Consider the following 14,144-nt stretch of genomic DNA (forward strand, 5'->3'; position numbering starts at 1 on the left):
CCTTTCCGTATCTTAATGTGAGGTTGTTTTAGTTATCTTGCTCTCCGCCTCACCATCCCGCCACAATCTGGCGTAGTCGGCAGGGTCCTTTCCCAGTTGAGGCTGAGACGTTCTGCCTGAGGTAATTTTTCTTCTTGTTTTTTTTATTTTTTTTGGGAGAAACAAAACAGCAGTAGGCTCCATTAGGTTAAGCAGGTGTTTGTTTGTGTTATATCTATATATATATATATATATTTGTTTTGGCCACCGTCATGGCAGAGGACTTGCAACGTTTGCAGGAGTTGGTAGCCCAGTTGGAAGTAGATAATGCACGTCTGCGTCAAACAGTACCGGTAGGCCCTACGAGTAGTAATGCTCCGGCACTCGGTGTTCACTCTTCTGCCTTCCCGAACAACTGAGATAGTGGTATATGTCCCTAGGGAAAGGCGTTGTTCAATGTTTAGAGGCAGGAGTGGGTTAAGCCTACTAGAGTGGGTGGAAGAAGTAGAGTCTAGTGTGCGTGCCCATCACCTATCTTCCGTTGATCAAGCATTCTTTATGTATGATCATTTAGAGGGGGAAGCCAGGGAGGAGATTAAATATCGATCCCCGGAGGAGAGGGAGGATCGAGTAAAAATTTTGGCTATTTTACGGGAACTTTATGGGTGTTCGCAATCCTATGTAGCTCTACAAGAAGCATTCTTTTCCCGCAAACAACAGGACGGTGAGTCATTGCAGGAGTTTTCACATGCCTCATTGTGTTTAATGGAGAAGGTTAAAAAGAATGCTCCCCATGTTATGCCTAATGCAGACACTTTATTGCGTGATCAATTTGTGGAATACGTCTATGACTGTGCTCTTCGTAGGGAGTTGAATCGCTTTGTACGTGATAAACCTGACTCTAGTTTGTTGGATGTTCGCAGGGAGGCAATTAGGTGGGAACGTGAGGGCACATCGGTAGGCATTCGGGATCGTAGCCAGTCGGTCTCCTTAGCATATGGGTTCCAGTGTGGGGTTCAGGGGAATATACCTACCCCTGGTGTTACCTCTAGTTTAGAACTCACAGAAGTAAAGGAAATGTTGAAACGACAACAAAGTCAACTTGACCAGCTTACCCAAAATTTAAGGTTACTACAAAGACCCCGTAGCCAGGGCCCTTCACCGCGGGGGGTTTCGATTATTTGTAGACGATCTCAAAAATCGGGCCATTATGCCCGAGAGTGTGATGGGGAGAGGGTTTTGTCTCAGTCTTCCTTTGGTGCGCCTCCTCGTGGGGGTAATTCTAGTAGAATGAGCCGGCCGTCGGAAAACTACTACCCACCGAGCTGTTGAGCCACTGTTCGGTTGGGGGGGATGATGGGTTCGAAGGCTGCCTTAGAAGCAAAGTCTATTCCTCAATTGATGTCCTCTTGTCCTCATGTCGATGTAGTCATGGGGGGTGTTGTAGTGTCATGTTTGGTGGACACTGGGTCGATGGTGTCTACCATCACAGAGAGTTTTTTCTCCGAGCAGTTTATGGCTTTGGGGCCTGCTCGGCTTCAGTCTTGTCATTGGCTACAGCTTCAGGCTGCCAATGGTCTAGCCATACTATATGTAGGGTATATGGAGGTGGACGTGGAGCTTTGTGGGAAGTGAATGCCTAGACGTGGGGTGTTATTAGTTAAAAACCCTCCAGGAAGTAGTTCCAGAGTTCCGAGGGTGATCGGAATGAATGTCCTTATAGAATGTTATGCTGAGCTCTTAGGAGAGTATGGTTCTGCATTGTTGGAGGTACCTTCTGTTATACAGGCCCCAAGTTCAGTCCGCCCGGCTTTACAGCAGTGCCATGCTAAGGCAGAGCCCTCCCTGGACACTTTAGGTCAGGTAAGAGTGCGGGGGAGAAGGGTTTGTCGTGTCCCGGGCGGTACTATTAAACTTGTGCCGGTTACGTGTTCTGCCCAGAACGCTGGGCTTTCTGTTTTGTTTGAGCCTCCGAAGACTGGACTACCAGCTGGACTGTTGGCCTCTCCATCACTGGTTGGGATAACTTGTTGTACAGTATACATCCCAGTTGTCAATGTGGGGACTACAGACATTGTATTATATCCTCGCACTGTAATTGGTACTCTTACTATGATCAGTGTTGTTAGCCTACCAGCTGAGGTCAAAGAGGTTCGGACTGCTACTGCCACTGTGTCTTCCCTTGAAGTTTGTTCTATTCATGATAAGATAAAGGCTTTAGATCTGTCTCTCCTCCCCGAACAAGATCAGTACAATGTACGGTTGCTGCTTAACAAATATAGTTCAGTTTTTTCCTCTCATGACACCGATTTAGGCTGTACCACATTAATTTCTCATGACATCCCCCTAATTGATGAGACCCCCGTTAGGCCGAGGTACTGACGCATTCCCCCCTCAGATTATGAAACCGTGAAGGCCCACATTAATCAGTTGCTAGAGGCAGAAATCATCCGGGAGAGTAGTAGCCCCTATGCCTCAGCCCTTGTTTTAGTCAAGAAAAAGGATGGTAGCCTCAGAATGTGTGTGGATTATCGACAACTGAATGGAAAGACCAGGAAGGATGCATTCCCCCTTCCAAAAATCGAAGAGTCTCTTGATGCCCTCTCTGGTGCTCAATGGTTTACAACGATGGACTTGGCAAGTGGGTATAATCACGTGCCAGTGACTGAAGAAGATAAGCCCAAAACTGCCTTTTGTACCCCCTTTGGTCTCTTCGAGTGGAATCGGATGGCCCTCGGCCTGTGCAATGCCCCAAGTACCTTTCAGAGGCTGATGGAGAGGATGTTCGGGGCCCAGCATTGCCAGTCGTTGTTGTTGTACTTAGATGATGTCATTGTGTTCTCCCCCTCTGTTGCAGAACATCTAGTGCGGCTGGAAAGTGTGTTGGAGCGGCTAAAACAACAAGGCCTGAAAGCCAAGCTGAATAAGTGTTCATTCCTCAAACAAAAGGTGGGTTACTTGGGGCATGTAATATCTCCGGATGGGGTCGCCACAGATCCTGAGAAAATTACGGCTGTGGCTGAGTGGAGAAGACCCACACACGTCTCTGAGCTAAGGTCCTTTCTTGGATTTGCGAGCTATTATAGACGGTTCGTGGAGGGGTTTGCAGCACTGGCTGCCCCGCTACATCGGTTGGTAGCTGAATTGGTGGGCTCAAAGAAGAGGAAGGGTTCTGGAAAGAGCCTCCCCACCGTATGGACTGAGGAGTGTGAGAACAGCTTTGAGAGCCTTAAAAGGAAACTCATTACAGCACCAGTCTTGGCCTATGCTAATTTTTCTCTACCCTTCATTCTAGAGGTTGATGCAAGTCATCGTGGCCTGGGCGCTGTTCTTTCCCAGGAGCAGGGGGGTAAAATTAGAACTATTGCCTATGCCAGCCGAAGTTTGAGACCTGCCGAACGTAATATGACAAATTATAGCTCCATGAAGCTGGAATTTCTGGCCCTAAAATGGGCCATGACTGAAAAGTTTCGAGAATATTTATTGGGCCAAAAGTGTTCTGTCTATACTGACAATAATCCTCTAAGTCATCTTGCCACTGCTAAACTCGGTGCTACTGAGCAGCATTGGGTAGCTCAATTGGCGGTGTTTGATAATGTCATCAAGTACAGGTCTGGCATAGTGAATCAAAATGCAGATGCCCTCTCACGACAATATGTGGAGCCTACTGAAGGGGGAACTTTGGAGAGCTGCCCAGGCCTGGGGCCTTTTCATGAAGTCTTGGTGGAGCCTGCTCCCCAGGTAGTGCAAGCAGCCATTTCCGTTTTGCCCTGTTACACCCCTGCCAGTTTGTGTGCTTTGCAGAATGAGGACCCGGTCATCAAGGAGTTGTTGTCCTTTTGGTGGAGAAAACGCCAGCCGACAGCTGAGGATCGGCAGAAGCTGACAAAGCCTGTGTTATCACTACTGAGACAGTGGGATTGTCTTGTGGAGCAGGAGGGAGTCCTATACCGTCGCATACTACGTCCTGATGAGGAAATTCTGCAGTTGGTCCTCCCTATGTCATTGAAGGCGGAAGTACTCACGCAACTTCACCAGGGGCATGGACATCAGGGGGTGGAACGGACCCTGGAGCTGGTTCGCCTGCGGTGTTACTGGCCTGGGATGTCTCTGGAGGTGAAACAATGGTGCCAGGAGTGTGACCGATGCCAGCTTTCTAAGGACTCTCAGCCAGGGGTACGTACCTTTATGAACCACCTCCTTGCATCGTGTCCAAATGAAACGCTGGCTATTGACTTTACCCTCCTCGAGCCAGCCCAAAATGGGATGGAAAATGTACTCATCATGACGGACATCTTCTCAAAATTCACTCAAGCTGTTCCCACTCGTGACCAACGTGCTTCCACAGTGGCTCATGTTTTGGTTACGGAATGGTTATATAAATTTGGAGTACCAAGCCGACTGCACTCCGATCAGGGACGGAGTTTTGAGAGCTCATTGATCAAGCATTTACGTGGCCTTTATGGTGTTTCCAAGTCTCGGACTACCCTGTATCACCCTGCAGGCAATGGTCAGTGTGAACGATTTAACGGCACGCTTCATAATCTTCTGCGCACCCTGCCTACAACAAGGAAAAGGGATTGGACTGCTTGTCTTCCCCAGCTTCTGTTTTGTTATAACACTACCCCCCACCAGTCCACGGGTGAGTCTCCTTATTATTTGATGTTTGGCCAAGATCCCAAGCTGCCGGTGGATTTCTAACTAGGTAGGATTGAGGACCCTGTGGCAGGCCACATACATGACTGGGTCGTGGAGCATCAAGTCCGACTTCAGATGGCATTTGAAGGAGCTAAAGACCGAACGAGAATGGCGGCTGATCATTGGAGGAGAAACCATGACTGGAAGGTTCGAGAGGTTCCCCTGAAGGAGGGCCAACTGGTATTACTGCGTGACCACTCCAGGAGAGACTGTAATAAGATCCAAGACTGCTGGAGTACGGTACGTTACCAGGTGCTAAAAGCCCCAACGGAAAGGGGAGCAGTGTATACAATTGAACCAGCCCATGAACTGAGTAGGATAAAGCATGTAAATCGCACGTTGTTGAAGCCGTATATTTCCACTCGAAGCCCAGAGAGTGGTCAGGCGGAAGGTGGCCAAGCAGAGGCAGTGTCGCCCTTGGAGGGTGAAGAGGAAGAGTTTGAAGATGGCTGGGCCCTTGTGTCCGGGCCTTTTGTCGCTCAAGCTGGACTGGCACCTCTGGCACCTCAAGCTGGACTGGCACCTCTGGCACCTCAAGCTGGACTGGCACCTCTGGCACCTCAAGCTGGACTGGCACCTCAAGCTGGACTGGCACCTCAAGCTGGACTGGCACCTCAAGCTGGACTGGCACCTCAAGCTGGACTGGCACCTCAAGCTGGACTGGCACCTCAAGCTGGACTGGCACCTCAAGCTGGACTGGCACCTCAAGCTGGACTGGCACCTCAAGCTGGACTGGCACCTCAAGCTGGACTGGCACCTCAAGCTGGACTGGCACCTCAAGCTGGACTGGCACCTCAAGCTGGACTGGCACCTCAAGCTGGACTGGCACCTCAAGCTGGACTGGCACCTCTGACACCTCAAGCTAGACTGGGACCTCTGACGCCGGCTCCTGTGATATGTAACATCCCGTTAATCCCACCCTCTAGCCAAATTAATGATAATGACGGCCACACCAACAGGCTGGAGCAACCAGTGGCCTCAGTACCTCGCTCTAACTCCGAAGTAGAAGAGCATGTGAGTGATGATGGATTGAGGAGGACAACCCGTGTCACTGCTGGACGACATTCCAACCTGCACCGGTTGCCTGCGTCTGGGTGGGGTAGGGAGAGAGGGGCTATGAATTCCCAGATGATTGTGCCTAATGCCACTTTATTTAGACCCTGGAGTTGAGATTTAAGGGGGAAAGGGTTCATCGTCGGGACGACGATGCAAGTGGATGGGGTGGATTGTAGTGGAATAGAAATCTCCCTATAACTCCCCCTGGTGGAGAACTGGCAGTATCTGCCCAGTAGATTTAGTGGTGTCAGGTAGCCGGCTGGTGACGAATTACCATGATTGCGCTCTAAATAAAAAGGCAGTATTCAAATGGCTGGGTATGCGTTACTCTTTGCATCCTGGTCGCCTGTTCCTAGTGGAGTCGTGTGGTTCGGGGCATTTAGTCTGGGTATTGGTCAATCAGGTATGTGAGTGAGTGATATGTGGTTTGTTTTCATATATTAGTGTATAATTTAAAGTTTGTTTCAGGCAGTCATTACACAGTGCTAGTGCAGCTAGAACCTGTACAGATGTGTTAGACTGGTTGAGAATGCAGTCAGAGGGACATGCATAACAGGCTTGCGTCCAGCTGAGCCGTGTAAGCATATCTTCCCATTCATTGTTTGATCAGGTACGTGAATCAGTGTGAATGTGATCTTATGAGTGATATGTAGAATGTGATTTTATAATATTAGTGTATAATGTAAGATTTGTGTCCTGCAGTCATTACACCTTTCAAGTGCAGCTAGACGGATCGTGAACGCAGTCGGGGGGATGTGTATAACAGGCTTGCATCCAGTTCTGGCAGTGCAAGCGTATCTTTAATGGCAAGACGCACTGCCCCGGATTACGCTGCTGTTTTGTTTCAATTTTGAATGTTTTATTTTCATTAATGTTTTTGTTTTGTGACAATTTCTTTCAGTAAGTTCTATAATTTGGGTGCTTTGGGTTTCGTCCTTGGTTTCCCCCATTTGTGGTTGTAGACGAAGTGCTTCCCATTGAGGAAGTTCACTGACGAACCAGTTACTATTGCTTTATTTAGTTTTGTTTGTGATTAACTGTATTTATTGTAAGTGCTTGGGGCTCCTGTGGCCAATAGGAGAAAGGGTATTTTACCCACCTCTTTTTGGGGTGCAGTGTTTAACACGAGTGAGTCTCATTCCCTGTTGTTCAGGGGTCAACACCAGTGTGTGTGGTTGGTTGTAGTGAGTGATTACTGTTTTAGGTGGGGCAATATTCTTTTTCCTTGTTTGTGCCTTTTTATGATCTAAGGCTGCCCGTAGTGTTTACATTGTTTGTTCTTTTACGTACCTTTTCTTGGCCTGTGTTGGTAACTGTATTGGAAGGTACTTTTTAGTGACTGTCATAGGAATTGTATTTTAATAAAATAAACATTTGTTTTAATTGGCAGAACTGTCTCAGTCCTCTCTGGAAAGAACGAACCTGGGGTTTAGATTTCCTCTGAACACTAGTATATCCTGGGGTGAATGTCCTTAGGTGGCGTAGTTGGCTACAGTTAAGCCTTTCTGTATCTTAATGTGAGGTTATTTTAGTTATCTTGCTCTCCGCCTCACCATCCCGCCACACATACACAAAGAGGTGAGCCAAAATTAGACCATTACACCATGCAAATTATAGTATTCAATACGTTTAAGTGATATCCAGGTTTAAAAGACTGCCAAAGGAGAACCTTTTTGAGCTTTGGTTTAAATTCACTTAATGGAAATAGTTCTAAGTGATAGAAGACCTACTGCCCATTGAAGATAAACCGATCCGAACTGGAAGACCGGAGTGAACAAACAGAGAGAGCAGGTCTGATGGCTAGGAAGGAGTAAGGCCATTGAGTGACTAAAGTGACCAGAAGCGTTTATGTAGGGTTTATGTAGGCTTTACATTTAGTCATTTGGCAGACGCTTTTATCCAAAGCGACTTACCGATGAGGAAACATTGGAAGCAGTTATAACAACATAGGCAACAAAATACATAAGTGCATCAAACTAGTCCATTAAAGCCTAGCACAGTATACAAAGCTAAGAATAGTGAGGTTACTTTTTTCTTTTTTTAAAGAAGGAAAGGGAAAAGAATTAGGATAAATCAGTCAGAGACGTGTTGACGGAAGAGATGCGTTTTTTAAAGATGGCAACAGAGTCTGCTGATCTTGTAGCAGCAGGTAGGTAGATCATTCCACCAATGTGGAACAAATCCAGAGAAGGTACGGGAGAGTGACTGTTTTCCTTAGGTTAGTGAAGGGTATAGTGATACCAAAATTCTTAACGGTGGCCGATGGAAAATAGAGGTAGTGTCAAGGAAAAACCTATATTTTATACCAAGAGATGGATGGCCAGTTATTAAAATTTCTATTTTAATGTTCTTGCTAAGTAAATGAGACTGTAGCCAGACTTTTAACCCGCGGTGTATGTAGATAGAAATTGCTTATTCTACTGTAGTAAAAACATAACGCTTTGTTGTGTAAGCTCTTTATACACCTCTGAAGACATAGCTATGTAGATTGCATTTCTATCAATAGATCATCCCAAAAATTTCACACTGGACCTTTAAACAGCAGTGCTATACTGAACAGGTCATGTGGTGTGTTACAAATGGAGAAAAAACACATCAGAGGTGCTTGTTAAAGTGGAAACTGCCAAGTCTACCGTACGGAAGGGCTGTTCCAAACATAAGTGCGCAAATCTGAGCACCTTAAAGCCTGTAGGATTATTGATTTTGAAGGGTACAACTGATGGAACATTCACTCTAATAAGTCTGTGTGGTGATAGTACCTTAAAACCTGGAAGTTTCTAGTGGTCTGAACCCAATCTTGCTCTAATGTGTCATTATTTCGCATCTGTATCTGTCCCGATACAACTTATCATCAAAGCAGTTATCATCTGACTGGTCAAAATAAACTATTATGTGTCATGTAAGTGTTTTAAACGTCTTATACCTTAGGTCAGATGGTTTTAGCTGTCTCGTGGACAAATTGATAAGTTTTTTTATTTTATGTGTTTTTTGGGCTGGTTCATTAGATATTTTTTATCTAATAGTAGTAGTACCTTGTGTCTTGTATTTAGGTATTAGAAAAAAAGCAAACATTGCTATCTACCATTGGAAAACCTGTAACAGCTAAACTTGGCTATACAAATGTAACTACATAGCTGCAGAACAAATTAAGAGACCATTTCAAATACATTTTCAGTTTTTTGGAATTGACTATTTATAGGTATCTGTTTAGATACAATGATAATTTTTTATTTCTTCTTTGAAGTACTAACAATACTTCTTCCAAATTTCAAATAAAAATATTATTTGCATTTATTTGCAAAAAAGGAGAACTGGAGAAACCCGTTATTTTCAGACCTCAAATACTGCAAAGTAAACGTCTCGTTACGTATGTAGCCCTCGGTTCCCTGAAAGGAGGGAACGAGACATTGCGTATAGCTACGCTCCTCAGATACTGTAGCTTGATTGCATCACACAAGTAAGTTTTATGGGCCAATGAAGCTCGAGCCCCGAGCTTTGGGTGGAGCCACACACTATAAAGGTTGGCACTGAGCCATATTGAACGAACATGGATAAGACCCTGAGATTTAAAAAACAGCAGCAACGCAATGTCTCGTTCCCTCCTTTTAGCGAACCGTGGTTACATACGTATCCGAGACGTTCACTTTCAAGTCGGTCTCTCTACATTGTGTATAACTACGCCATGGGGAAGGTTTAAAATCCTGCTGTGTTCAATTCCCACCTCCATAAAACAGCCTAAAGAGCCAGACCCGATATCGTCGAGCCCGACGACTGCTTTTCCCAGGGGATAACAAATGCCTCTCAGCTCAACCTGAGCGGAACTAAGCACGTTTATAGTATCCACCAATCCTTTCTGATGTTGTAGTGTATATATTCATACTGCACTCACAAATACTACATGGAACATATTAGTTGATACGTGTGTACCTCATCTAAGTCATTATGTTCTATCACAGTATTATATTTCAGACGCAGCCCTGCATTTAGATTTTATGTGCCGGAATTAGTCTGTGGAGAAGCCTCAGTGTTAAAAATATTAACAGATGTTCACAAAATTTCTTGAATTTTTGAAAGAGGCAATCCAAAAAACTATTTTGTTAAATGTATTGATTGTGCAGAGCTGGACTGTGATATATGTTAATTACAGAGGAGGGGTTCTCGTTATCACTAATGAATCTACAGAGTACAAAAAGACAAGAATCAGTGTCTCAGATCAACAGTGAGTGTATCTTCTGTTGTAGACTAATGGCTGGAAACAGAAATTTACTGAGGCACTTGCTTTTTCTTTTACTGAGCTCAGTTTGCGGAGCGGTTCCACAGAGAGGGATTCAAGCTAATAGTCCACAAGCATTTGGGTTCCAACAAAATGAACAGAGATTTGGACTCGCTCCGCAAACTGAACAACAGTTTTCTCAGAAGTTTCCACTTCAGAAGCCGGTGGTGCAGTCAGAACCTCTTGACAAGTGTGCTGTAGCGGATTATGAGCAGATCCAGTGTGGACAACCTGGTATCAGTGGTGCTGAGTGTGAAGCTATAAACTGCTGCTTTAATGGACAGCAGTGTTATTATGGGATGTCAGGTAAAGGTGTTTTACCAGTTAAGTGTTTCTTGCCAAGCTGACCCTCTGATAACTTCCTCTTTCTCATTACAGTAACTGTCCAGTGTATGAGAGATGGTCAGTTTGTGTTGGTGGTGGCTAGAGATGTCACGCTGCCCCGTCTGAGTCTGGACACGGTCCGTCTGCTGGGTGGAAATGAAGCGCCTTGTGGTCCTGTTGGTTCCACATCTTCCTTTGCCATTTACCAGTTTCCAGTCACTGCCTGTGGCACCAGCATGATGGTGAGTTTGCTGTTTGTGATTTGGGTGTCTAGAACAGACTTGATGGCAATCGTGTTTCTGCTTGCAGGAGGAAAATGGTTATGTGGTGTATGAGAACAGAATGACTTCATCCTATGAAGTGGGCATTGGACCTCTTGGCTCCATTACAAGGGACAGTCATTTTGAGTAGGTTACCCGCTTTCTCATGAGTGAATCTTGAACCGATGTCAGAAGCTCAATGTTTGTTTGTGTAGACTTCTCTTCCAGTGTAGATATTCTGCCACTGCTGTGGAAGCTCTGGTTGTGGAGGTCAACACTGTTCCCCCACCTCCACCTGTAGCTGCTCCTGGACCCCTCAGGGTGGAACTTAGGCTGGCGAATGGCCAATGTGTCACTAAAGGCTGTGCAGAAGGTGCTGATTTTTTTTCTATGCCTTTCCAAGTGAGTCTTACTTTAGATTGAGACAGTAACAAGTGTTAATCCTCAGGAGATGAGGCGTATACGTCCTACTACGGTGAGGATGAGTATCCAGTCACAAAAGTCCTGCGAGACCCTGTGTATGTTGAGGTGCGCATTTTGGAGAGAACTGACCCCAATCTTGTCCTGATGTTGGGGCACTGTTGGGCGACATCAACCCCTAGTCCTCTCAGTCTACCCCAGTGGGATCTTCTAGTTGATGGGTGAGTAGAATCCAAAGCTTTATCCAGATATTACGCTGTAAACGAGTCCTGACCATCACTTCTATTTTAGATGCCCTTACCAGGATGATCGTTACCTGACCACACTGGTTCCTACAATTGGCTCTGCTGTTCAGTTCCCAACCCACTACAAGCGCTTTGTTGTGAAGATGTTCACGTTTGTGGATCCAGCGTCACTGGCCCCTCTGCAGGAGACTGTATGATTTCCTTACAGCCTTCGGAATCCTCTAAATTGCCTTTTGTATTTGTTGCTAAAGCTGATGTCTTTGTTTGCCAGATCTACATTCACTGTAGTACAGCGGTGTGCCACCCTGCTTCTGGCTCCTGCGAACAGAGCTGTGCCAGGAAAAGCAGTATGTATTTCACTTTGGTTGATATGCTGTTTTAGTTTTGTCGTCCTGACACTTTCTTGTGTTCCAGGGAGAGATGTTGCTGACAAGAGGTGGGAAGAAACTGTTGTTTCCAGTGGAGTGATTTTCTTCACAATGTAAATTGTATTGCCCTTTTTAATAAAGTCCTTGACTCAAACATTTGTATTGCTGTGGTTTACTCCCAAGTGAGGATTGTGTTCTGGTATAAACTGCACCTAAAAGCTGTGTAAGGTTTCATTAGAACTGAACTTGCAAACTGCTTGTTTTGATAGTTTACTATATAGCACATTTCCCAGGCTCAAGGACACTTAACAATGGACACCAATTCAACAATCATTGCGCCATAAATTGGCAAATTAGTCAGATTCACCTTTCGCTAAGAAAATTACTGATGCTATAGTAATGATGATTTGCAAGGATTTACGCCCACATGCAATAGTTGAGAGCGAGGGATGCACAGCTGTTACAGGAGATGAATATTGGACCCAGCGACTCCACGATCATCAAGGACTTAAAATCCACTATACATGACAACCTAATGTCAAGGTATGTTTACAGAACCTTTTTATTCTGTAGTTGTGTTTATTTAATGACCCTTTATAAAGTAAATATAGATTACATATTTTAAATAAATGTACAAAGAACTAAACTAAAGTTCAATGTTATTAGCAGACACTTTGAAATACATTATGTGAATACGAATTTTGTGTAAGGATGTATAACTGCACATGACAAAAATGTATTGAAATTTGTTGAATATCCTTTAGATATCATGGCCTGAAGGAAATGTTGTATACAGCTTCGGCATTAGATCCTCGTTTTAAGGCCCTTCCCTTTTTGTTTGAAGAGGACCGTGACAACACATTTTCAAGACTGATGAGGGAGATTGTTAGTCTGGACCAAAGGAAAAAACAGAACGTAAGCATAGAATGAAACTGTGCTTTTGGTATATTTTGATCAGAACTTCCAAATTGAATTTTCTTTGTGATCCTTTATTCTTAATATATTTTAAATTTAATTTGTATTTGTTTCATCTTTAAGCAGAAAGAAAGTGACAGTGCTTGTGTGGAAGACACTGTGCCTGTTCACCAGAACGCCACCTCCCTGGGTCCTCATGATGAGGTGGGAGATGCAGAAGACCCCACAGCAGCCAAGAAGATAAAGATGTCTGCACTGATGGGTCTCCTAGGAGCAGCCTACAAAACAGCAGCTCCAGCATCAAAGAAAACTGTGACTGAAATGGCAAAAGAGGAAGTGGCAAGGTACAGGGAAGCCAAGCCTGTCATATTCTCTGAAAACCCACTAATCTGGTGGAAGATGCATGCAGAAGAGTATCCACTTTAAACACAACAGGCAAAGAGGTATCTCTGTGTGCCGGGAACAAGTGTTCCTGCTGAGCGAGGTTTTTCAACTGCTGGTGATATTATCACAGCACAAAGAGCTGCCTTAGGTCAGACCATGTTGATCAGCTACTTTTCTTGCAGAAAAATCTGGCAATCAAAAAATGAGCTAGTGCTGGTAAAGAGCTGATTGTTTTTTGGACAGTTACTATGTTTAATGTGCACAATGTCCAGAAAAAGGTTTAATGGGCCTGTTTTGAATGTTACAATGAATATGTTTTATGTTGTTATGAATTTAAGTTTTAAAATAATAAGTTAAAATCTTAATGTTGGTTACTTGTTTGGTTACCCAAAGTAAAAATAAAAAGTAATTCCTAACATTATTGTATGGGCTCTACTGTCAATGTGTATGTGTTTTTAACTAATGTAAGAGAGTAAGAGTTTCAGTTACCAGCATATATACTTAAATGTGGATTCCATGCCTGCAAAACTAGCATTTTCATCTAAGTAATGACATCTAATCAAAATCGAGTCGAAACCATAAAAACAATAATCGAAATCGAAGAATCGAGCCCTAAATTATAGTATTCAATACGTTCAAGTGATATCCAGGTTAAAAAGACTGCCAAAGGAGAACATGTTTTGAGCTTTGGTTTAAATTCACTTAATGGAAATTGTTCTGAGTGATAGAAGACCTGCTGCCCATTGAAGATAAACCGTTCCGAATTCACACATAGAAGATCCGAACTGGAAGACCGGAGTGAACAAACAGAGAGAGCAGGTCTGATGGCTAGGAAGGAGCAAGGCCATTGAGTGACTAAAGTGACCAGAAGCGTTTTGCATTTCACATGAGAAGATACTGGCAACCAGTGGAGACATGACAAAATAGGGGAGATATGAGCAGTCGATTTGTTAAAGTTGGCATTCTGGCAGCAGAACTTTGAATGTACTACAAACGGGAGTGAGCTGGTAAACCAGAAAAAAGCATTACAATAGTAAAGGAGAGCTGTAATCAGTGCATGAACTAATGATTCTGCATCTTTTCTACTGTTAAAAGCGCAAAGTTGCACAATTCGTTGTAGCTGGAACCAAGCAGCTTTGTAGAGTTTGTGGATGTAGGTATCCAAGGTTAGTGAAGGGTATAGTGATGCCAAAATTCTTAACGGTGGCCGATGGAAAAATAG

At 44.3% G+C, this 14,144-nt stretch overlaps 1 protein-coding gene across 1 annotated transcript; it reads left to right on the top strand.

The window, feature by feature from the left end:
- Positions 1-9,954: 9,954 nt before the first annotated feature.
- On the top strand, positions 9,955-11,819 carry LOC306893408 (zona pellucida sperm-binding protein 4-like). The gene is made up of 8 exons (XM_079455197.1): positions 9,955-10,312; positions 10,385-10,572; positions 10,640-10,737; positions 10,806-10,963; positions 11,039-11,231; positions 11,302-11,446; positions 11,527-11,602; positions 11,670-11,819. Exons 1-8 carry the CDS (start codon positions 9,979-9,981, stop codon positions 11,738-11,740), a joined length of 1,263 nt encoding a protein of 420 aa, XP_079311323.1. The 5' UTR covers positions 9,955-9,978; the 3' UTR covers positions 11,741-11,819.
- Positions 11,820-14,144: the final 2,325 nt, after the last annotated feature.

Source organism: Barbatula barbatula (genome assembly GCF_947034865.1).
Source record: "Barbatula barbatula genome assembly, chromosome: 1".
Lineage (NCBI taxonomy): Eukaryota > Metazoa > Chordata > Actinopteri > Cypriniformes > Nemacheilidae > Barbatula > Barbatula barbatula.

Bases quoted from the DNA above. Each gene is read 5' to 3' on its own strand.
- LOC306893408 (XM_079455197.1), top strand. From the start codon at position 9,979: ATGGCTGGAAACAGAAATTTACTGAGGCACTTGCTTTTTCTTTTACTG. The intron at 10,573-10,639 runs GTGAGTTTGCTG...TTCTGCTTGCAG, and splicing joins CCTGTGGCACCAGCATGATG to GAGGAAAATGGTTATGTGGT. The intron at 10,738-10,805 runs GTAGGTTACCCG...TTGTTTGTGTAG, and splicing joins ACAAGGGACAGTCATTTTGA to ACTTCTCTTCCAGTGTAGAT.